At 33.6% G+C, this 25,693-nt stretch overlaps 2 protein-coding genes across 3 annotated transcripts in view; one reads left to right on the forward strand and one right to left on the reverse strand.

Annotated features, from left to right (window-relative positions):
* The window catches only part of LOC144965562 (protein shuttle craft-like), a 41,106-nt gene extending 16,654 nt beyond the window's left edge, over positions 1 to 24,452 (forward strand). Inside the window, exons 7-22 of the mRNA XM_078901041.1 lie at positions 687 to 826; positions 1,054 to 1,144; positions 3,404 to 3,612; positions 6,749 to 6,880; positions 7,769 to 7,851; positions 8,166 to 8,274; positions 8,770 to 8,889; positions 10,193 to 10,272; positions 12,080 to 12,184; positions 13,396 to 13,521; positions 16,048 to 16,226; positions 16,769 to 16,903; positions 17,269 to 17,335; positions 19,607 to 19,752; positions 20,161 to 20,265; positions 22,054 to 24,452. Of these exons, the coding sequence (XP_078757167.1) occupies positions 687 to 826; positions 1,054 to 1,144; positions 3,404 to 3,612; positions 6,749 to 6,880; positions 7,769 to 7,851; positions 8,166 to 8,274; positions 8,770 to 8,889; positions 10,193 to 10,272; positions 12,080 to 12,184; positions 13,396 to 13,521; positions 16,048 to 16,226; positions 16,769 to 16,903; positions 17,269 to 17,335; positions 19,607 to 19,752; positions 20,161 to 20,265; positions 22,054 to 22,243 (2,017 nt within the window). The 3' untranslated portion in view covers positions 22,244 to 24,452. The remainder of the gene's footprint in view (positions 1 to 686; positions 827 to 1,053; positions 1,145 to 3,403; positions 3,613 to 6,748; positions 6,881 to 7,768; positions 7,852 to 8,165; positions 8,275 to 8,769; positions 8,890 to 10,192; positions 10,273 to 12,079; positions 12,185 to 13,395; positions 13,522 to 16,047; positions 16,227 to 16,768; positions 16,904 to 17,268; positions 17,336 to 19,606; positions 19,753 to 20,160; positions 20,266 to 22,053) is intronic.
* Positions 16,117 to 25,693, reverse strand: part of LOC144965563 (BLOC-1-related complex subunit 8-like) — a 58,591-nt gene continuing 49,014 nt past the window's right edge. For both annotated transcript variants that reach the window (XR_013644059.1, XM_078901044.1), the window contains one exon: positions 16,117 to 16,213. The gene's annotated coding sequence lies outside the window, so the exon portion shown is untranslated. The remainder of the gene's footprint in view (positions 16,214 to 25,693) is intronic.

A 25,693-nucleotide genomic window follows, 5' to 3' on the forward strand; every position in this document is an offset into this window, starting at 1 on the left:
GGAAGAGAATGTCATCCTCTCTGATATTAAAGAGAAGCTTCCCGGATTCTGTACCCGTAAAAATATATATATTGGATGGTTGCCAGCATATTTTAGGTTTTTTCTTACAGCAGACACTGCATCGATGAGGCATGGTGGCATCACCAACTTTCACTTGTGGTGATGTTCTGGAGACCACAAGAGCAACTGGTTGCATCGTGACCTAATTGCTGGACAATTTTTAAGTGGTTCATGACTGTGGAAAAGCTTTTTCATATTAGGAAGATAGTTATGATGTTGTAGTGTCACCATTAGAAGTAGAAGCTGTTGCTATATAATGGGCAGACATACATTAGATGGAATGTATCAGAAGTATGAGTTGTGTGCGACATTTTCATTTTTTAATAATGAGATTATTTTCACTCAAAATGGTATCATGTCAGGATAACTAGATGCTGCAAAATTGTGTCTTTATTCAAATTGTTTTATTGAGAAGAAGCAATTTTGTTTTTTCACCTGAAAAACAAGTTTCATATTTTTCTGATGATTTTAATTTTAGATTCACTTTTGGGCATCTGATTCACCCAGATGCAGTTGGTGAGGTGGTGGGTGACATTTGTGCTTTTGACAAGAGTAGTAATTACTGTCGTCTCTGGGTTATCTTAATAATTTGAAAATGTTTATGGACAATTTTTTTACTGTTTCAGGAAGAGTATGAGATGTTCTGTTGCTGTTTCTTTTAAATGTGATACTGTCTGCAACAAGTTCCTGACTTGTAGGGAACACAAATGTCCTGATCGATGCCATCCAGGGGACTGTGGCGCGTGCACAGTATCAAAATCACAAGGTACCAAAATATTCAGGGGAAGATATTGATTAACAAAGCTTGAATATCTCTATTTTACATTATCATGTGTATTAAAGACATCTCAAAAATTACAATGTTGGATCAGTGGTTTTAACTGATGTCTAAATTTTTCTTGATCTTGGTTATAAGTTCCATTCCTGTAATTCTTTTAACAAAATACAGAACTTGCTCTTTTTTTTTTTTTCTTTACAATTTTAAAAACACAGGATGTTACTGTGAGAGGCAGACACGTTCAGTCCTTTGTGGCACACCTGAATATGAAATGATCTCATATAGCTGTGAAGAAATGTGTGGAAAGTAAGTGCAAAGTTGAAAATAAACATGAACATTTACATATACACATTTCCTCAGATACTTCATGCTTGGAGGGGGGAGGGGGGGGGGGGGGTGATGGAGTGAGCTGAAGAAGCAAAGATTAAGACATCCCTTGGCTCAAGTGATACTCCTAGTTAATAATCTTATATTGGAAATCAAAATAAATACAGTGCAAGCTGCTTAAGTGGAACCGGTTCTTTAAGTAGAAATCATATCAATTAAGCGGCATTCTCATTAACTGATCCCTTGAGTGAGTTTCATAATCAAAGCAACCTATCAATAATACAGTTGTTTGCCTAAAATTTTATTTTTTTGTAATATTAATATTACGTGTGTTTAGGTCTAATGATATAAGAGAATCAGTGCTGTTCTGTTTACGCGGAAATCCGCGATTTTGGAGCCAGAGGAGGAATTTCCTCCTTTTGAAAAATTGCATTTCCCCCAATCAAATGTACTGGCAGTGAGAGACTTGATATATGTGATGGAACAAATAGTGCAGAATCTCCCTCTTCAGAAATTAGAGTATCAATTATAGTTTATCATCTCAATTGCTCTCAAAGTGGGGAGGTTAAAGACAATTGTTCAAAATTTTCCTCCTTTTTCACTTTTTGTCATCATCAGCACTGGAAAATGAATGATCATATCTTTTGACCAAACATGTATAATGAAATGTCAACACTCTTTTCCCGAATACAGACCAAATAAATCGAAGACATAAATCCTGTTTCCCATAAATTACAAAACATTATACAAATGTAATCAATGAAGCGTTAAAAGCAAATAAACCATCATTATCCGAGCACTCATTAATTATTTGTTCTCCAAGACGATGAAAGGGGTTAACAGGCCTGTAAATTTCCAGCCCAAAGGCTGATTTCAACAGTTTTCAGTCTTTCAACTGTCAACATTGAGACTCTTTATTATTATCTTTCATGGAAACTCCAAAGCTTGATAATAGATCGTAATCCCATTGATCGTAATCCGCCGTGATCAAATCAGTCTAATTTTAGACTATCGGAGAAATCCAAAAATGAATAATTTTGCAAATGGGATTTACAGATGAGGATTGCGCCCTGCATTGTTAAACTGGTGAAACTACTTTTGTCATCCAAGGTCATGGATTTGAAATCCGCTCACTGCTTGCTATCTAGGCTTTGTTATTCGGAGTGGAGACCAAATTTCAGCCAAAAAGGCTGAAAAATTGAATTGCGAATAATGCATTTACTCAATGTGTGACAGTGCCTCTATTTTATTTTTTTTTCAACGGTGTTGTTATCGCTACTGTTTCCCTGTCCTAGATAAACCATAAAGTAAGTTGAAATTATTTTCGTCAGTTGTTTTATTACTGATTACGTATCAAGATTTTTTTGAATGCCTGAGACTTACATCGATTGCAGTGCGGATATCAAGGCAATTGATGCATCCATTTCAAACTGAGTATGTATTACATAATAATTGTGTATTTACAGGCCTGGGGTTAAGTATGATATACAATCATATAAAAGGGAAATGTTGGCGACAGGCTTAATAATTAATGGACCTATTTGTTTATTTGAAGACAAAGAATGATTCCATTATTGTTATTCGTAATAGGGATAATTATATATTTGATTTCTTCAGAAAATTTTATTTTACAATGTTCTGAAGGTCTAAAATCATTCAGATTAACCAGAATATGTTCCAATTTTGCAGTAGAAATTATTTAGCAGAAATTCTGTCACCAACAGATTGTTCCAATTAAATGGCTGTTCCAATAAAGCAATAATTACCGGCTTTAACTTTATTTATAATCTTAGAATCCTATTTATGTTTTTCCTGCAATCCTGAACTTATGATTTAAGCTCATATGTGGATGAATGCCAAGTTAAGTTGTTTCTTTATATTTTTAACCAGTGTGAATGATTAAAAAAAACAGTCTTGCATTCTTTATGGTGTAATGATTTGGCAAGAAAGTTTTGTAACCTCCAACAAAAGCTTGCCATATTATCTTTTTGGTCTGATTATTTTTAAAAGTTGTGATCTCATCTTCGATAGTTCTTTTCATTCTGTTAATTATCACATCATCATTGTAACCACTCTTGTACTCATTTGTTATACAATTTGGACCTGGCAAAATTTTTAGTATAACAAGTTGATTCACCTTTAATTTATTACAATCCGTGCTCATCATTAAATTGGCTTCAGATGTGGTTTAACTGTAATCTGATGGGACAATCATTTTTCAATCTCTGCGCTTTTCAGAACTCTAAACTGTGGTAACCATATTTGTGAAGTTGCTTGTCATCCAGGAGAGTGTGCTCCTTGTAGTTTTGATCCATCCGTCCGTACCCATTGCTGCTGTGGGAAAACATCTCTTGAGGAATTAGATGCACCCAGGAGACAATCTTGTCTTGATTGCATTCCAGTTTGTGAAAATGTTTGTAACAAGCCAATGGTCTGTGGTCCCAAAAGTAAGTATGGTAACTCACAGAAATAATTATGATACTAAAAGTACCAGTCATATGAGTGCAAAAGTAGGAAAATCCCAAGCTCGTAAAGTTAAAAAAAAAAGTTTTTATTTGTAGTTACATTTATTCTGCTCATTGCTTTGTGATACAGAGGTCTCCGTTTATAAGCACTCTGGCTACAAGCATAATGTGGCTATAAGCACGCTTTGGGCATGAAACAGATTTTTTATTATATAAATTTACCCCCTTATAAGCAAGCTCACCAAAAAGGACACCACTTATAAGCGCGCTCACTCTTGTGACTTTACTTTAAAATCACATAAATAAATAAATTTAAAAAAGGATAAAGATCAAAAAAGAAAAATGGTGATTTTTTTAAATACAAAAGATTGAGAAATTTAATCGAACCCACCAAAATGCTCTTCAAGTGACTTTTCCACAATTACTTCCCTTCACAAAACAATTCACACCTCAGTGATGAAACGAGTAATGCATGCTCGTTATAAATCTTAAGTGATTTTTACAGAGGTGCTAAGTGTGCCTATGATCTGAGGTATGAAGACAAAGTTTGCATCTGTAACTGTACTCATTGTCTGTGACTTTCTTGATTTCATGCATGCCTCTTTTACCAAGTATGTTTTTTGTTACAAAGCAGTACTCTGCACCAACAGCCTCAGATCTTAAACAAGCAATTAAACATCAGATTTAATGGCTGAGAACCGAGTCAAAACCAGTTTATAAAAACATAGGATGACATAAACATGTGCATCTTATCAAAAGTCAAACAAACAACAATCACAAGCTTCTTAACTCTTCGACCCACACCAATATCATAATGCTGTTGTACATTGCGGTAGAAAAGAAACGGTTTGTTTACCTGTTTAAAAAAAAACAGTAAAAGAAAAGAAAAACATATCTATAAATAACTTTTCTGTGGGGCAATGGCAGATCCAAGCCTGCAATCCCATGTATGCCATTATTTATACATTTGGAAAATTTATATTTACTGTAAAATGGGCATTGAACATAGACTAAGTAGAAAAATTTTAATCCACTAGTAAGAAGCCCGCAATTTCGCGGGGAAAGAACTATTTTCATTCGATATTGTACCCACCATCATTTAATGAGGGCAGATTGGTAAACAACGTTGTCTGTGTAACTTGGTATACCCTCGGTTGATTTTTCTGTGTGGCCCAACATTAAGTGTAAGCCACTATAGCCTCTGACCCGTGACACAGCAACATACAGTTGTCCGTGTGTGAAAACAGGTTGTGGTAAGAAAATCAACTGCTAAAATAAACCTGAAGTAGCAGACGTGAGCAGAGTTGAAAGACGTTCCTGGGATCGAGAACTTACCTTACATTACAGTACTCTGGTGATCATGTTTGGTGGCGTTTTTATGAACCTCCGTTGACGGTGCTTGTTGATTAATGAAAATGTTGCTGCTTGAAGCTCGAAGGAATAAATAACGATAAGTGTTGAATTGTAAGCCTCAATTTAATAGACGAAGACATACTGTGGATGTTTCTGATTTCCCCTTTATCAACAAAACACGACGAATAAGGCACTAAGGGCAAATGAGAGATGTGTAGTGTGAATGGCGTAGATAAGGTAAATAGACATAAACAATGATGGGACAGGAAGTTTTTGAAAAACAACAACAAAAACAACAACAACAAAAGAAGAAGAAAAAAACCCCAATAAAATGACAAAGACGCGGTAAACGAATAAACTGATGATAATGATAAAATATTATAAAATGATAACAATCGACGTTTACATATAAATGCACGACGATAACACATTGAATGGTACCGATGTTGTTTTTAAAAAAATAATAATATAATAATAATAATAATAATAATAATAATAATAATAATAATAATAATAATAATAATAATAATAATAATAATAATAATAATAACAATAACAATAATAATAATAATAATAATAATAATAATAATAATAATAATTATAATAATGATGATGATGATGATGATGATGATGATGATGATGATGATGATGATGATGATGATAATAATAATAATAGATTAATTTAAGGTTTTAAATATATGTCCAGTAACTATAACAACAAAAATGATGTCTTTCTCAATAAAGTAAAGTTGTTTTTTTAAATGTCCGCAATGGGATTGAACCCAGTACTTTCAAGGTTAGAGTCTGACAGCTTATCCACTGCGCTACGGAGTCACCTGACTGTTCATAACATTTAATAAGGTCTTTCTAAAACCTTAATTTTATTTTTACCTTCAATGCAGCTTCTATTTTCTGGTTTTAAATTTCGATTTTTTAGATTATTATTATTATTTTTTAATCTATTACCAAAGAAATTAAACCTGGGTATTATCCACCCGAAACCATCACACTGAAAGCATCATAGGGGCAATGATAATACTTGATGTCATAAATAGATGAAAACTGTTGAAAACGTAGTGTAGATCTGAATTCCGTAAAGTAATTAAGTGAATACATTATTTCGAATGCAACGATTTGCATAAAAACGCCAAACTGACAACTTTTTACAGTGTCCAGATTGGCTGTTTTTGAGAATGTTAGTGTCGTCGGTACGTATTTTATGATATCTGTTTGACTCAACGAACTTTCAAACTGACTTTGAATTATAAAAGGAAATATAGTTATCTGTTTATCTATCTGTAAAAAATATATTTCTAATTTTCAAATCTTTCAGTAGAGTTGTGCGCGGTATCATTTTTTATATTGACTCAAATAAGCACAATGTTCTCCACAAGGCTATATTTTTTAAAGAAAGGATTTATAAGCACGATCCGACTATAAGCATGCTCTGCTTGGTTCCCAAGGACTGCTTATAAACAGAGACCACAGTATTATCTAATATTTCAAAAAAAAAAAAAAAGAATGTGATTGCTTGTAAGCATCTCAGATTATCATTTGAGTTGATAATACTAGATTCAAAGAATCTGAATAAATCATTGAAATTTAAAATAAATATGGCAAAATAATTTATGAAGTTATTTCCTCTTTTAAGTTTATTTTGTTATCAGTTTTGTCTTGGTTTGTTTTGGTTTTTTAAATGACAATTTTCACCAAGTTTTGTAATATTGGTGTACTAGTAAAAGATGAACTGTAATTTGTTTTTCAGACAACCACCATCTTTGTAAAAACCAGTGCCATGAAGGGGATTGTGGTCCCTGCAACAGACAAACTTCAGTTACCTGTCAGTGTGGAAGGATGAAAAAAGACTTCCCATGTGAGACAGCTATTGCTTTTGATGGTACGTCTTATGGTTATATAGGCTTTTGAGAACAAATATAAATTGTGACAATAGATCTAAATTTCCAATATTTTTCTTCATTATTGCTCTTTCAATTCAGTAATCAGATTAAAAAGTCGTGATAAAAAAAAAATAATAGAGCTTTCATCTTGCGCAATGCCAACTAAATATGTGCTCAAAGCGCTTTACAAAGGGCCCCTGACCAACAGCAACCTAATGTAACATGTAGAACAAGACTTGACACCTGTTCGGTGATATTGAATTTTTTTCCAACAGAGACAATGCTGTAAACGATCAGGTACTCATTTTATATCTGAGTACAGTGAGAGAATCTGAGTAAAGAGCCTTTTCCAAGGACTCAACTATGCACCGATTGAGGCTTGAACCCAGGACCTTCTGATACGAAAGCGAGTGCATACGACCAGACCACATAGATGATAAGGATAGGGCAGTTTTCCATTATTTTTGTTCTTTCAATGATTACAATTGGGCCATTCTTGTTTAAATTATTAATTGTATTTTCTTCCTCTTCTTCTTCTTCTTCTTCTTCTTCTTCTTCTTCTTCTTCTTCTTCTTCTTCTTCTTCTTCTTCTTCTTCTTCTTCTTCTTCTTCTTCTTCTTCTTCTTCTTCTTCTTCTTTTTTAAAATTATTATTATTATTATTATTATTATTATTATTATTATTATTATTATTATTATTATTATTATTATTATTATTATTATTATTATTATTATTATTATCATTATTATTATTATTATTATTATTATTATTATTATTATTATTATTATTATTATTATTATTATTATTATTATTATTATCATTGTCAACATTTAGTGTATCACTTTTCCAGAAATGCTTTATTTTTATATTATTGAAATATTTTTTAGTAAAGAACCCATTCAAGTGCCAGAAGAGATGTGGAAAAAAGATGAACTGTGGACATCACAAGTGCTCTGATAATTGTTGTGTAGTAAGTTGTCTTTCAGTTCAGGCCTCTCCTTGAATGTCATGTTTTATTTTTCCATCACACTTTTTTTTTACCCTTTAGATTGAACACATGAAAAATAAAGTGTAGTAAATATTATTACATTTTTTGGATTTCAAAAAATATTCTGTTGATTATGAGTTAAAATTTGGTTGGGCATATTGAAATTAAACTAAACAGTGATGGTTTTTAAAAGTCTGTAATAGTGAATAAAAAAGACTTTGTATTTTTATTCTATTGGCGATTCAGTTGTGTTTTAATTGCTAAAGAGTCTGATGGTTGTAATTCTATTGAAACAGAAAGACTTTCACATTTGTGAGAAAATCTGTGGTGCCAAACTGTCTTGTGGCGTTCATAAATGTAAAGATATGTGTCATCGTGGGGGTTGCACACGATGTCTGCGGACAAGTAAGTTTGTTTTTGTTTTAAAAAATTATATTATCATATATTTATAGCAACTGTGAATGGCAGAGTAATGATACAAACAAAAAAGTATTATAGCCTCCAAATAGTTAGCTTTTAATTGCCCCCCCCCCCCCTCGTCAGTCTCTCTCTCTCTCTCTCTCTCTCTCTCTCTCTCTCTCTCTCTCTCTCTCTCGCTCTCGCTCTCGCTCTCTCTCTCTCTCTCTCTCTCTCTCTCTCTCTCTCTCTCTCATACACACACACGCAGAGAAAGTATAAACTTTGAATAAATGTTTTTATTGCTTACCCATAATGGTCTTATTTAAAAGCTGCCTTCGCAAATGACTTTTTTGAATGAAAAATTAGTTATTCACAGGAAAGCTAGATAATTGGAAATTTTCCATAGGAGATGAAATTTCTTGATTAGGAAAGGTTTACGGTAACATTGAAATTTAATTCACAATAATATTAAACCAGCATTTTATTTAAATGCTCTCTCAGGTTTTGATGAACTGGCATGTTTCTGTGGCGCAACTGTGATAGATCCACCCATCCCCTGCGGTACAAAACCTCCAGAATGTCGACAGCTGTGCACAAGACCCCAAAAATGTGGTCATCCCAGTGAGTCAATATACAAAGAATACTTTTACTACACATTGCATAAAAGCAGTGATTAAAATCAAATAATTTATTCTGCCAAGGAATAAGATTAGTTGGGTCGTCTCTCTACATTGTTTAAACCACAAGAAGGCTATTGTTTGTCATTCCCTTGTCATAATGAAATATCTTTACATGGATGTAAAAAATATTTCATCAAGAATTGAACTTCTGCAGCTGAATTAAAATGCAAGGTAGAATTGAGAAATGAATGACTGAGTAATAAGCTGTTTGCATTGGAAAAACAAAATTGTCCTAACAGTGGCATTTTTCTAGTGTGAAAGGGAAAAAAAATAATGAAACAAAATTTTCTATCGATAGTCCCAGGTTCACTCCCCAATGTTGTCCACTCCCATGAGTCCCAGGTTCTCTCTGCATTGTATTCCACCTCCTAAAGTCCCGAAGTTCATTCTCCTCTGGTACCCAACTCCTACAGTCGGCTTCAATTCCCACTGGTATCCATCTCCCATAGTCCCAGGTTCACTCCCCACTGGTGTGTACTTCCCTGAGGCCCCATTTCATTCCCCATTGGTGCCCACTTCCCATAACTTTTAATGATTTCGGAAGGTTTTGAAAATGAGAAGTACCTTCTGGACTCACTGTCCACTGATATCTACCTCTCGTAGTCCCTAGTTCAATCCCCATTGATGTCCATTTCCAATAGTCTCAGGTTCATTATCCTCCGAACCCAAATCCCATAGTCCGGCTTCAATTCCCATAGTCCCAGGTTTTCTTTCCATTGGTGTACACCTCCCTGAATCCCAGGTTCACTCCCCACTGCTGCCTACTTCCCATAACTTTGTTGGGTTTTGGCGGGTTTCTTAAAAAAGTACCCCCACAACACTGGTATTGCTTTTTTACAAAACCTGCTGAAACCCAGAGTCCCAGGTTCACTTACCACTGGTGTACACTTCCCTGAGTCCCAGGTTCACTCCCCACTGTTGCCTACTTCCCATAACTTTGTCAGGTTTCAGCAGTTTGTAAAAAAGTAATACCCCCCTGGTATTGCTTTTTTAAAAATGAAATCTGCCGATACCCATAGTCTCAGGTTCACTCCCCACTGGTGTACACTTCCCTGAGTCTCAGGTTCACTCCCCACTGTTGCCTACTTCCCATAACTTTGTCGGGTTTCAGCGGATTTTGGCGATTTCCTTTTACCTCACAAGATGAACAAATGGGATCCCAATTGAAATTAAAGAACCAGTCTGAAAAAAAAAAAAAATAAAGCAATATTTTGATGTGCCTTTTTTCCTTTTCTTTCACTCAGTTCGACATAATTGCCATTTGGAAGAGGATTGTTCTCTTTGCACTGAGCTGACAGAAAAACTTTGCATGGGTGGTCATATTGTGAGTATTTTGTTGATGATCTTTTTGTTTTTAATCTTAAATTTACACAATGGATTTAAATGGTGCTGTTATCGTTATATTATAAATACACATGCCAACATGACATCTTGGAATTTTCGTATTCCTCTAGATTTCAATGGTTTAACCAATTACAATAATAGCAAGTTGGTTCGCATGGTCTTAATAAAGAAAATATTAAGATTGTTCGGCTATATGGTCTTGTGGTACATTTGCTTTCGGATCAGAAGGTCCTGGGTTCCAGCCTCACTGTACTCAGGTGTAAAATGAGTACCTGACTGTCAACAGTGTTGTCTCTGTCTGAAAAAATCGTAATATGCCTAATAAGTGTCATGTCTTGTTCCGTGTTGCTGTTAGTCATGGGCCCTTTGTAAAGCACTTTGAACGTTATCTATAAGCTCAAGTTTAAGATTAAAATATGGTAGAGCACTATTATGATGAATATACTTCAGAAGGAATGTGTGGGCCTAACTTTTTTTCCTGTATTACTTCCCATTTTGTAAAGGACATTTAGGGTGATTTTCTTTATATCCATGCTCTTCTAAATGTTCAATTGGTCGAGCTCTTTCATGCAAATGGTCCTGTTATGAATCCGCATTTCAGACACCTTTGTTCATACAGCTGTTATTGGGGAGCTGGTTCTTAGATCAGGTGTAAATTACTTTGATAGAGCTTCTTCTTATTCAAATGATGGTAGGGAACTGGGTGTTGTTTGAAGTCACAGAAACTAGAATAAACTCCAAGAGTATGTGGTTTTCTAATTTTAGGCCATGATCACATCTGAACCAATGATGCATCATGTCTGTAATTATTGGATAAATCTTTTCAACAATGATTTATATTGACATGTGACGCCAATGGTTCATATCCATTGGACCATTATATTGTTGATAGTTCTTAAAATCTCGTCCAATGTTGTGTTTTTCTCGAGTTGAACATTTAAGACCAAAACCATGGATAGCTCTTGCAACCCACCTTACTTTCATATGATTCTATTCTCTTCATGAAATTGTTGTAACTTATATATATTGAATTATATAATTGAAAATGATACTAAAAGAATAGATGATTTTGACATTTTATTTGAAAGGTGCTGCCTCCGACATTTAACAAAATAAAAAATTGTAAGAAACATCCCCTCAATAAACATATCACAGCATCTATTAGAAGTGTCAGGGTTCTCTCCATCGAAACCAGAAGTGAAAGACATAAATGTTCCTTTCTCCCGACAAGCATCAGATTATTCAATATGCAAGAATTATGAACCTCTATTGTACTATTTATTTTTATTTTGTTGTTCTTAGCTGTAGATATGGTCTGCATTCTTATAGATAATTTTAGTGTAATGATTATGTACTCACTAACTGATCTATTTCTACACCATTTTTATTTTTCAAACATCTGCAGTAATTGTGATACTAAATATACTCTTAAATGAAATAATCAAATTTATTTTTATTCTATAAAGCCTCCGTATGATTTATATCTATATAATATTTACAATATTGCATATAATACATTCTGATTTAATTTATTTTGAGGTATTTATAGGTTATTTAATGCTGATTTCTGTGAATTTTAATGTCAATAATTTAATCCATCTCTTTTCTTTGCCACGTCTGTTGTACAATTTCTGAAAAGGATGAATAAGGTTTATTAATATTATTTTTTTTTTAAATTGTGTTGATTTTTACAAATCATTTGCCCTCCATGATTAAAACTGGAGCACTTAATATTATTATTTTTACATCTTATAAATATGGGTTGTGTTCATGTGTTGTCAATGTAGGTTAGAAAGAACATTCCATGCCATATGAAGCACATCAGCTGTGGAATGCCTTGTGATAAACAACTCCCATGTGGCATACATCGCTGTCAGAAAGTTTGTCATAAGGTGAGAACTTGATGATGAGAGGTTTTGTCCAATCATCTTTCTTGAATATTAAAAAATGCAACTACAGTCCACTCTGAATAATCGCAACTCGGTTAATCGCAACATTTCCTAAGAAACGGAATTAATTATATATAAAAGTCACTGATTAATTGCAACAAACTTTGGTTAATCGCAACAAATTTTCATCCTAAAAAGTGGTAAATTCAATAAATCAATCAAACAAAACATCATTATTTAATTTGATCATGGAAGAAATCGTGACAGGTTGAAAAATCGAGAGTGAGCGGGATTTAATGCTAATGTAGTTTGTCACCATTCTATTTGAGACAAGAGAAGGGGTGGCTTTGTAGTATGGGTTTGTGATGTCATCTTTAGGCATTAAATAGGAGGCGAGGGGGTTGGGCATAGATTTTACAACAGATAGCAATGACAGTTGTAAAGAGAGACTGAGCGTTATCCTGTGCATTTTGACAAACGAGTTTGGTAAAGGCTTATTGTCTCTCTTCACGACTAATCGCTTTGACTCTTACAAATGTTGAGAACAAAAGAGTGAATGTGAATCAAATCTGAATAAGACGTCGGCTTGCACCAAGGCTTCTTTTGCTTGTGAAAATAAATACAGGGATGCCATATGGCTTTTGTTTCAATCAAATTGCTATGTCTGTGGTGGACTAAGAACTTTGTTTACAACTATTTGTTTGAGTTTAGCATATATATATATATATGTGTAAAATGTTGCAATCGCAGACAGGAAACTCAACTTCAGTTAATTGCAACTTCGGTTAATCGCAACATTTCCGCTGATCCCAAGGTGTTGCGATTATCCGGAGTGGACTGTAGTTCCAAAGTTTTATAACAATATAGCCACATTTTAGCTTTTTATATTCCCTTCCCCCCCCCCCCCCCCCCTCTCTCTCTCTCTCTCTCTCTCTCTCTCTCTCTCTCTCTCTCTCTCTCTCTCTCTCTCTCTCTCCCTCTCCCCCCCCCCCCCCCCTCCCCACCCCCTGTGTGTGTGTGTGTGTGTGTGTGTGTGTGTGTACACGCACATTTATCCATACATCTCAAATGTTCTGGATAATCAGAAAGAATGTAAAATCCAAATTAATCATATTAATAGCAGGAAGGTAATGTATATAAGAAGGAATAGTGAATAATATTCATTGTAATATGCTTTTATCATTTAGAAATATTTATCTTCCTTTACTTAACAGGGATCTTGCTTACCAGAAGGAGTGTTTTGCAGCCAGTCATGCTCAAAGCCCAGGACAACTTGTGGTCATCCCTGTGCAGCACCATGCCACAAGGGTAATTGTCCGTCCACGGTCTGCAAGACTGAGGTAATTAGGCTAGTGCCTAATGGTCAGTACTGACAATGTACCTTCCTCCTAACGCCTATTTGTCGGTGCTAAATTATTCCATTTAGTCACTCTAATATTCTTTGATAGTCCTATTACTACAAAATCTCTTGAATTTCGATTTAACTTTTTTACAAGCAACCAATTGAAAATGTTCAATCAAAGCTGTTAAAATTACGCTAATAATATAATAGGCCAATGAGCTTTTTGTATTTCAAGTTATGCAAGATTTAATGATATGACACATCAAGAAATATACATCTGACAATATATTACGATTTTAAATAGATGAAACAGCCCATAAGATCAGTGATAATGGTGGTTATGTTTATTGACAATAATGTTAATTATAAACATTAATAGATAAAGATTACAAATAAGAATGAAATGCAGAAAAATAAATCATAATTAGCATTTTTTAAAAAAGGAATGAACTGAAAGTTGTTAATTTGTGTGTTTGTGTTTGTGTGTGTGTGTGTGTGTGTGTGTGTGTGTGTGTGTGTGTGTGTGTGTGTGTGTGTGTGAGTTTGTTGGATCATTGTTTTTTGTTAATTCGTTTTATGTTTTGGTTTGTCTCTTTTTGTATGTGTGTGTATGTGTCTTTTTTTAGGAAGTTTGTATCGAGGCAACCTGCTCACCTGTATACTTTCCTGTAAAGTTGGATATAGAGACACTAGACCGGTTCACAATACCTGGAGATGTGTTAGTATTAGGTTTTATTGCCATTATACACACACATCTAAATGCGAGTATCTAAAAAAAAGTCACTGGTGTCATGTCAAATTACCTGCTATGAATACCACAAGGCAGTGTCTTCATACTTACTGGTGATAAGGCAGTGCCTTCATACTTACTGGTGATAAGGCAGTGCCTTCATACTTACTGGTGATAAGGCAGTGCCTTCATACTTACTGGTGATAAGGCAGTGCCTTCATACCTACTGGTGATAAGGCAGTGCCTTCATGCCTACTGGTGATAAGGCAGTGCCTTCATACCTACTGGTGATAAGGCAGTGCCTTCATACCTACTGGTGATCTTGGCTGAATGGATTAGGCAATTAGCTAAGGGCATCAACTGAGGCAAATCAATGTTTTCAAATCTCAAGCCTCGACAGAATTGTGTTTTTGTTTTTGTTTCATGTGTTTGTGTGTGTGTGTGTGGGCGCACGCGCGATACATATATAAATTGGCATTCTGTCCGATTTCTTCATGTTGAAAATGTAAATTTACATTTTTGTAAGGACACATTTTATCTACTGACATAATATAGCTGTCTTACTTTTATTATTATTATTTTTATTTTTATTAGCATTATAATAATTATTATTATTTTTATCATTATTATTATTATTTTTATTATTATTATTATTATTATTATTATTATTATTATTATTATTATTATTATTATTATTATTATTATTATTATTATTTAGAAACAGGCAAACTAATTATCATTAAAAACAAAAATATAGTGTTTCAACATAAAAATAATACTAAGAACAATAATAAAATGTGGAAGATAATAAAATAAACAAAATTTAAAAACAAAACAAAATAACAAAATAAAAAAAAGACAATCTCAGCCAAGATTCGAAATGGATCTTCTTTGTCACAAATTGTCATTACCAATTCACAAGGTACTTTCCCGATGACAATTTAAAAATTATCTTTGTGACATTTTATTTTTCTTCAGACATTGAACCTTCAGTTACTTTGAGACTTCAAGATTAAACTTTCGGACTGACAGGTCGAGGGTCATTTTGTCACCATTTTGATCGATTGATAAAGAAAACAAAGGTTTTCTTGGAGTACAAGCAAATTAAATTCTAAGTGATAGTGACACATGACTTCATTGAAGATAGAATATTAGATCATAGTTAATTAATGATTTTGTTCACAACAAAATTAGTAACTAGCATGCCGAGTGAGAGAGATAAATCAAAAGAGTAAGAACTGGTGTGAGGATGCATGTTGATGATTTATAGTGCAAACTGGATGTAAAAAATACAGGTTGCATGTCTGATGTTTTGTAAGGCAAATTCAATCAAATTTGGCATTTTCGTGGATTGAAAAATTGAGCTTAAAATTTTGACATTTGTCAAAAACCACAATTGTTTACTTGTTTTATAAAAAGTATGTATTATTGCTATTTTGAAATGGCATTTTTTTCATTAAATTTGAATCACTTCAGATATTTTGGCATTTAGTACACTGACGAACATGTGCTAACACCCAGTATTGACCAAAAGTCATTTTGTTTTTTTGTTAATGGATTTTGAGGAGGTCACTAACTGTTCTGTTTTACTTTTATTTTTATATATTGGATAATGCATTTTACAAAGCTTGAATTGTAATGTTAGAAATCCTTTTTTATTAAAGATACAAAAGCTAAATACAACAAGATAATTAAAGATTTTAAATACTCTTAAAGATACGTTTTGTCTTAACAATACATTATTAAAAATTAATATGAGATTAATATGTTTTATATGCTCTTTGTTTTTATCAGATTGTTGTCACATGTCGCTGTGGAAACCGCTCCACCAAGATGGAATGTCAGATGGGAGGTGACCATGCACTTGAAATTGCCCAGTTCCAAAGACTCAGTCTTCAAAGCATTGCAGAGTCTTCTGGCGGGGAAGGTGTTGATATGGCACAGTTTAGCCAGACAAAATCTGGATCAAGAAAGTAAGATTTGGCACTGTAAAAGTATTTGAGTCTGCATAAACAATCTTTGTGTGTTTGGATGTCTCAAAGGTGTAGAGAGTACTTCTGAACATATTAATAGTTAAGAGATTATAGAAATGTCATAAGAATTTTTATTTTGATTTGTTATGATAATGATGATGATTAAGGCCACTTTTTAAAAACATCTTTATATGGTATATCTAAAGTATGGGGAAGGGTGAAATCTGTCAAATGATGTACAGTTTACCATATTTGTTTAATAGCTTTCAATCTGGGGGACACATTTGGGGGCTCATCTAATTCACCCCAACTGCAACCGTCTTCAACACACATTGACTGATACCCCTGATGAAAATGAAAACCTGAATTAACTCTTATTTCGCTCTCCAATTGTTTTCAAAACACTTGTGACAATTCACAACAGTTTAAAATCCTTTGATTTCTTTATTCCGCAAATGAAAATAAAGATTAAAAGCAATCCTGCAGTTTCTTTAACATGAAAGAGTTTAATCTCTTGCTTTACACATTTCTGTATTCCGTAGACTTGACTGTGATGCCAATTGTGCTATCTTGGAACGTAATAAAAGGTTTGCCCTAGCTTTAGAAATCAAGAATCCAGACATGTCTGCAAAGCTTGGCAATCCCACGTTCACTGATTTTTTAAAGGAATTTGGAAAGTAAGTACTGCCTTTCAAGAACCCTAGGCGTTGGAATATATTGATGCTAAATGGACATTCAGTTGCTGATGAAACTGATCCAAGACTCATTTAATTTTACTATTCATTCAAATGTCAAAAATTCAGTAGGATTCATATATTTCTTTGCTTTTTCTTGTTTAGTTTGTTTTTGGAGTAACAATTAATAAAATCATAATAATTGTCTAATGGATAATATGATAACTTATAGTATGTTTAAATTAATTGATGGATTAATTAAGCTAGAGTACATGTCAGGAAGCTTAAATGTATAATACTGCTCAACAATTTACTTTAATTGTTCTGCTTAATTTGTAAAAGTAAAAGCTTTGTTTTTCAATTTTCAGAAAGAATCCTGCATTTGCCACTAGTGTGGAAAAATCTCTTGGCAACCTAGTTCAGAATGCTAAAAAAGTAAGTTTGAGAGTGCATGCATGTAACTTTATGGTATATTATGTACTTTCCATTAAGGTTTATTAAAATCTGCATTATTCACAGGCGTTTATCACTTTCAGTTTAGTTCGCCAGGTAAATCTAGCCAGTCTTATGATGATGAGTCATAGCTTTACACTGAGAGAGGGAGACAATTTTTTCTCCGTTTTGATCGATTTTTTCTGAATTTCAAACTAATGTAGTATTGCCGTTATTAAGTGTAGCAAAAATATTTTTATACTACCAAACAGTTTATTAACAGAGTTTTTATTGATTATTTAATCATAATTATGATGGTGTTAAAAAGCAAGAGGGATAACCCATGAAATTGATACATAAATTTAAGTGAATTAAAATTTTTAAGAGAACATTTTAACATGTTCAACACCTAAGATTTTAAAACAAAAGTAATGGAAATGATGTTGAATATCTGTAAAATGTAGACATATAAATTTTATACCAGTAGATTGAGGCGTTTTTGAGATATCAGTTCACCTGTACGTAAAAGTAAGGATTTTGAGTAAGGTAAAATTGAAATCCAATCACAGCATTGTCTTAATAGAAATTTTTTAATAAACCAGTAACATAGTCAAATGTGATTCACTTATATTTATCCCAGAATCAACGAATTATAAGAATTCCATTAAAAATTGTTATATAAGGACATTCATTTAAAGACCATCAAAACCACTAAGAAAATCTTAAAGAGTTCTTATAATTTTCATAACCTTATTTTTGAGATATCCATGCCCATTACTTTTTTTTATGTACTTGACTTGCACCTCTTTTAATTTGTGTGCCATATAGACTGCATATAGCACATCACTGGTGAAAGATAAGGATCATATTCACCTCATTAAGTATTGTTTCTTGTTCAGAGTTTTCTCACAGAACCAAAGGTATCAATACCTGCATCGCATTTCTTTAAATTATGTATCAGTGAGATACATTTCTCGCAAATTGAAATATTTAAATATGTCAGAATTTCACGTTTATATTTATAGTCAATTGTTGATAACGTCTAGAGTCTTTTAATCCTCTCAGCACGGCTCTGTACTCTTTCACAACAAATTAGACATATTTCATTTGTACTGGTGTGATGACCGTCTTCAGTGTGTCTCTCCATAACCTGAACAGAACTTAAATAAGTAAATTTAAGAAATATCTAAAATTTCCGCTTAAATTCAATGAAATCAAACTAAATAAATGTCTCGTATCATCACTATCTAGTTTTATAATTGGGTTTCTAAAATATAATGAAATTTTCCTCTTTGTTGGTAACAAAAATAATTATTGAGATTCCTTTCCACACCCTCTATTCTTAAATCCCTGAATCTACATAATAAAGTATATATCATATGAAAGATAATCTTATCTACTTTTCTCTGATCCCTCACACTTGATGGTAAAAAGTGTTGGTTTGATATTTTGAATTTTTAAATATTTCTTAAACTTATAATTTTAATATTTATTTCATAAAAAACTCTGATTATTCAAAAGAGCAAAACACAAACTTATCATTTAATGATGTAAATAAAAATAATTGCGTCTTGTAGAGGAAAAATTGGCCTTTGTATCCATATATGTTTGAAAATAATGAAAAAGATGCTGCGTCCACAATGGGCTGAGAAAATTGAGTATTTTGATGAGATTTCTACTACTCTCTGCCTGAGAGAAATTCAAAGCGGTGAGATTTACCTGTAGACATAATTTATTGCCAATGCACCCTGTCTTGACAGCTGTTATCACTGTGGTTGACGGTGGATTGTTTACATTACTCGACGGTAGCCAGTGAGGGAAGAAGTAACTAAAGTGAAAGTTTGGGCCCTATTTAAACGGCTGTGTATTATTTCAATCTCATCTAAAATTAACATCTTTAGCTGATCTATCTTTCATTCGGGATTTTTAGCTCCAAGACATATTCTTTTTCCTTCTGTTATAAACCTAATGAATATATCAGATTGAGTACTGTTAGTTTAATATCCTGATTGCCTGGTTTTTATTTAATCTATTCATATCTTTATGAGGCCAGCTTGAAGTATTCAGGACAAGTAGGCTATCTCATCATTTTTCAAAACTCACATTTTCTCTCTAATGTCCAAGCCAAGGTTCACTCGGCAAACAAAGTCAGTGTTTAAACATCTGTTATATCACCAATGAATCAGTTGAATATCTTAGTGAAAAGATTGCCTTTATCCCGTCGTTATCTGCTTTTAATGAAGCCATAATTTTTAAATCCTCTTCATCCCACAGTCCTTACATCAGAACAGAAGTCATTCTTTTCCTAGCATGAATCGGGATCAGAGAAGATTTGTTCATGAACTTGCCGAGTTTTATGGCTGCCAGACCCAGAGCTATGATTTTGAACCAAATAAGAATGTTGTGGCTACTGCTTACAGGTTTGTTCACCATACATGTCCTTAGGCTTGGTCACATTCTGATTTTTTTTCTCTCCTGATTTTGATTTTTAAACCAAAATATTGGCAGAATTAGGGAAAAGAAATTCTTATTATAAGATCTGTTAACAAATTAAACTGCATATACTTTTTCCTAATACACTGATTAAGATTTAAAAAAAAAAAGAACTGAAAAAGATTGTGTATTTGTTACCAATGCCAGATCTGCATTCTCTATCTTGCCCTCCCCCATTTTGCTCTTTTGTTTTAAGTCTTTTTTAGTGCTATTTCCATTCTGTTTAAAATATTTTAAAGCCTGATATTTTGATATGATTCATTGATATGATTAACATGCATGTAATTAAGCTACTGACATAAACATTGATTTGACTTTTTGTTTTGTATACCCAGAGATAAATGCTGGCTGCCAAATTTAACGCTGACACAACTATTACTGAAAGATCACACTCCTAAAGTACCTCCTCCTTTATCTAGCTTAAAAAGTCAAGGAATCACGTAAGTCGTTATCATATATTTCTGATGTCGTCTCTTGTTTTTAATTGTTATGCTGTCGTATTGTCAATGAGACAAGGGAGGTGGCCTGAAGCAATCAGTATAGATAAATAGTAAATACAGTTATTGGAAAAGCTGTTTAATTGGAATTTTTGATTTAACATTCCTACTGGTTAATTGGAACGATTTCTGATCCTCAAAATGTTGTAGTAAAACATTTTTCTTTGTTAGCAAGATATCAAAAATATAATAATAAACACGAGGGTTAAAATCGATCTTTTTTGGGATCGTAGATAGCTCATACGGTAGAGTCATGATCTCCCCGGCCAGATGGAGTTGTCGTACCAGTAAGGTCACGGGTTCAAACCCCCATAGCCGCCCTAAACCATCAACAAATGTGATGATGACTTCAGAACCTGGATTGATACCTTGAACATAGAAGTGTAGCCGAACGATACTACTACTACTACTACCCGCCCTGAAATTTTTATTCTCTATTGTCTTCTGGCACTTTGTTACATGTTTGTGTTGAGAATATTGGCTATTAAGCTTCAATGCTGATCAACTAACTTCTGGGCATTTGTTTATGTTGAACCCGTCACCTAAGTCGGGGAGAGAAGGCTGTAATAAAGACTAGGGTTAAAATTGATCTTTTTTGGGATTGTGGATTCTTCTGGCACTTTCCTACTCACTTCATTTCTTGTTGTTATCAAAAATATAAATATCCCTGTTGAGATTAACAATTGTGGATTAATCTCATTCCATTTTATATTATGGTATGTTTTACTTTACCCCTTAGACTGTCTTGGAGAACAATAAATAATCAGTGATAATTATAATAAACATATGCAAATCTGCAAAATTCCTGAATTTTGCAATTTTCTCCGATTTTTTTCGATGATTTTGGCTTGTCAAACCTTTTCCTGTGAAGAGTGGTCAATTCACTAAGTGGTAGTTCCGCAGAAAAATCATCATCATGTTATCTTATATTACCATGATATAATATTTTATTTTTGCATTTGTTAGGTTGACTGATGAACCAATGTATTTTCCTTTTTTGACAAATTGCCATTATCATCCTTAATTATTAAGAGATTAATGAGAGATCGAATTATGATTCACTTGTCTATTTGCTTTTATTGCTGCATTCATTAAATTGTATAATATATTGTAATTTATGATGAAACAGGATTTGTGTGTCTTTGATTAATTTGGCCTGTTTTTGGGGTAAGGGATGTTGACGGGTTGCTATACACGTGTGGTCATAAGATATATCTTTATATCATCTTGCCTATACAGAAGTGCTATTGTTATAATAACCATATGTAGGTTGATCTAATTATAAAAGCAGCTTATGCAATTGGTTAATTGGAATACTGCTTAATTGGAGCGATTTTTGCATAACTGTATTCTTCCAATCCATTGCATAAAAAATAAATGGTTGAGAAGGCATCTTAAAGTGTTAAAAAATATGGAACATGTCACCATTAATCTGTTTACTGTACAATTAAACTTTACTAGTATCCCATGTACATCAGAATGTTTGATGAATCTTGATGAAATTTTTAACTTCCATATTTTTGAAAATATTTTTATAAATTTAAAATTAAATTATTATTTTAATATTTCAACATTTTAAATTTTATTATTTTGTTTGTTTGCAATTGTCTTGTCTAGACATTTCATTGAATGAGGTATTTAATTTGAAAAACCGCACCATTGTTTCAATGCATCCCGAGTCCCAACTTGTTATTTTGTGCTGAGATTTGTTCCTTTTATTTTAAACTTAAGGTTCACTGTTCTAGGTGATAAGAAAAAACCTCAAGCCAACGAAGAGCAACAAGCAACTCCACCCAGCGCATGGAAAACCGTATCATATGGAAAGTCCTCGTCCTCTTCATCATCATCTGCACAACCAAATGCGGAAAGCAAACCACCTGCTGTGCCAACTGTGGATTACTTTGACTTTACTGAGAAATAACCAGCTTTATAGAATGTTGTTTTTATTCCTTAATATTATATATGATTGAATTAGAGACAAGCATGCTATGATTAGTAACTCCTCAACTTAAATGCTTTATGTTGACATTTTGATGAAAATATTGCTCGAGATAAGAGAGAATTAGCAGCTGATAAAGTGGTCTTATATTCGACGACCTCAAATCTAAAAAGTAGACAAATTCACAAATAAGACATGAATGAAAATAAGAAAATCACCACTTACTTACTTTTTTTGTAATGGCTCCTTATCTTCAACAACACCTTTGATATGACCTTCATTCAGTCCTGCTAACCATGTTCTATTTGGTCCATTACCAAAGCATTTAGATTTCAATGAAGTAAACCTTAAACTGAACTTATTATTTTTCATCAAGTTTACTCCAGAGATTTCCAACATTTGCTCTGTATTCCTCTGAAACAAAAGCTTTCAGTTGCTTTTTATGTTGAATGCATAATATCATATAATTGAACTAGTTTTAAAAAATTAAAATTGTATTAATGCGTAGGATTTGATAATGACATGATATTAACTTCATGCTGTATAAACTTATCTTTCTTTTAATATCCCCCTACCCCTCCTTGAAAGACTTCTTTTCTAATCCATTCATTTAACTTTTGTGCTTTTAACCTTGTTTAGCTTGTACACTTTGTAACAAATGACAATTGTGATATGGTAAAATGGCGTCTTTCAGAACTTTATTTTAAACTCTGTTTCCAGCAGTCAAAACAATTTTTCTTTTTCCTTTCTAAATCTATTGTCTCTTCCTTTTGACTTCTGTCTCAGTTCTGGACTATGAGAGCTTGGTCAATAGCTTTTATTTTTTAAATGTGAGCTCTTGTATTGTCGTGGTTATCTTCTTCCTTAGATAATCTCTCATGACTTTATGTGTATATTAATATATTACATCTAAGTATCTCCAAATTGGTGATGATCATTTACCATCATTTATGTGGGACTTAGTTACTGATTGCTATATTTTTGTTCCACTGACCTTTTTTCTGACTAGATGTGCTGAGAACTTTATCCCATCCACCTTACAGTTTGATTTGTTTTTTTGGTTGTTTGCTGAGGAATGGTTTTGATCCCAAAACGCTCTGTGCCGAGTAGTATTATGTTCATTTTGATTCTTTTGTGTGTTTGTGTGTGTGTGCGCGCGTGTGTGTGTGTGTGAAGTTCTCCTCATTGTCATACTTCTGGGGAACCTGTGACCCAAAAGTGCTGTAGACATGGAATTTCTATTGTTTCAAATTGTACTTGGGTGCTGTGTAACATCAGCATTTTATGAGGTGCTGAAATGACTTCGAGATCTAGAAAATTCAACAAATCCCCAAAACTAAATTAAATATTGCTTAGCCTTTTATTTCCTGATTGTCAGCTTTTCCTAGGTATTTTGTTAATTTTCTATCGAGGATATCAGAACATTTCTTTTCATTTTGTTTAAATATAATTTGGCATACATGATGTTCTACTTAAACTTTATGTGTGTAAAACTAGAGAACGATTTTTTTGTGATCACTTATAAAATGTATGCAAATCCCAAACACCCATTTATTAAATTAAACCATTTTCAAGTTTATTTTACAAATTCTCCTACTAAACAAATACAGTAGAACATGAAAGTAACGTACTCGGAAATAGCGAGAACTCGGAAATAGCGAGTAAAATCTAAATCCCCGTTTTTTTTCCCCTTATTTGAGTCAATAAAATTAGCATGAAAGTAGCGAGTATGAAAAAGAGGTCAACTCGGAAATAACGAGCATTTCCTGCCCCAGCCTAGGACTGCGAACGAAGTAAAGCAAAACAAGAGACAATGGCAATTTAAATATTTTTAGCCTCGCCTCTTTTCTCTTCTTATTTTTCGTTACGAGTAATATTACATAGTAGCCTAGTCTGTAGCAGTACATAATAGGCGAAACACATTTGGGTGGGGGTTGGGTTTGTGTGCGTATTGGGGGTGGGGGTCAATTATTCACCCAATGTGGTGCCACGCGACGCGCGAGGTAAGCACATGTCAACATGCCTCACTTCGCAGCATCGGTCAGCGAGTAGCATCGTTAACGAACGACACGATCAGCGAGAGAGGGGAGTGTGGAACCATTATTTCAATGGGTCAGTGATTGAGTGATGCGCTTGGTTACCTCATTAAACATGCCGAGTGCATACAAACACTCGCGCGCACACACATACACTTCTATGTTCTTGTTTTTTTTTCTAGTCATGATTTCACTTTAAAAAAAACACAAAAACACAAAAAACAACAAAAAACCAAGCATTCTGCCACTTCTGTGAAGAAATTGAAATAGGGGCGACGGCTTTTACTCGAATTACACACTGAGGGGAATAACCAGCAATATTATAACCTTTCCTGGCAACTCGGGAATAGCGAGAACTCGGAAATAGCGAGTAATCAGGAGTGGACCCGTTGAACTCGCTATTTCCGAGTTCTACTGTAAACAAAAAAGAAGTTCTTATTTTGACGTCAGTGTAGACCAAAATAATCGGGATTACTATCAATTGATGAGAAAAAAAAAAAATGAATATCATTGCGATAGTGGTTTGTTTCAATTTGATTAACTATCTTTATAATGTCCTTATTTTTGTAGAGAATGCATTTTGTTGTTATTTAACATTACTTCATTGTGCCTTAATTCTTAACTATGCAATACATGTGATTAGACATTTGGTTATAGATAATTTCTTTCTAAATGGGAGGGTTTGACAAGAAAGAAAAAACATAATTTGGATGCAATCACCAAAGGACATGCTGAGAACTGATTAATGGTTCATGTACATGATGCAACAAATCACATTTCGACTCTTGATTAAAGATTCTCTCTTAGATTGGACGTGGATTTGTTGCCAAAGAGGCTGATCTTCGCCAGCAGTAATGAAATGATAAGGAAGAGGTCTAGGAAGTAGAAATAATGAACTTTGTGATTTCATTTTCAAACTATTCTCACATTGGCACCTTAAAGTCTTTTTTTAAGAGATATGCATTTGGCTAAATTAACTCATATTTTCCCAAACCTTGCTTTTCCTTAAATTCTAGTCGTAAACAAGACTAACCAGGCCTCATGTATGTACTTGTTCAAGTTGATGGACATTCACATTTGCACTGAAACCCAAAACTATGTGTAACTTTAAATGCTTATACACTCCAGCACAGTTTCCTCGAACTCCTCGGGACATGCAAAAATGTATGAGGAAACTGTGCCTTGCCGTAACGTTTTGATGGGAGGATTGGCAGTACAGTAGAACATGACCATAGCGGCACCCGCTACAGCGGGACCATCGCTACAACGGGACCTTACACAAACCCCGCTTTTTTTTACTATATAAATTCAATTACCTGTGCTTGGGTTTAGCTGGTCAAGGAAAGGCCTGAACTTGCTTACAGCGGGAAAAATTGAGCGAGCTGTACGCGCCGCG

The sequence above is a fragment of the Berghia stephanieae genome, chromosome 2 (genome assembly GCF_034508935.2).
Source record: "Berghia stephanieae isolate SIO BIC M18660-M18661 chromosome 2, UCSD_Bste_1.3, whole genome shotgun sequence".
Lineage (NCBI taxonomy): Eukaryota > Metazoa > Mollusca > Gastropoda > Nudibranchia > Aeolidiidae > Berghia > Berghia stephanieae.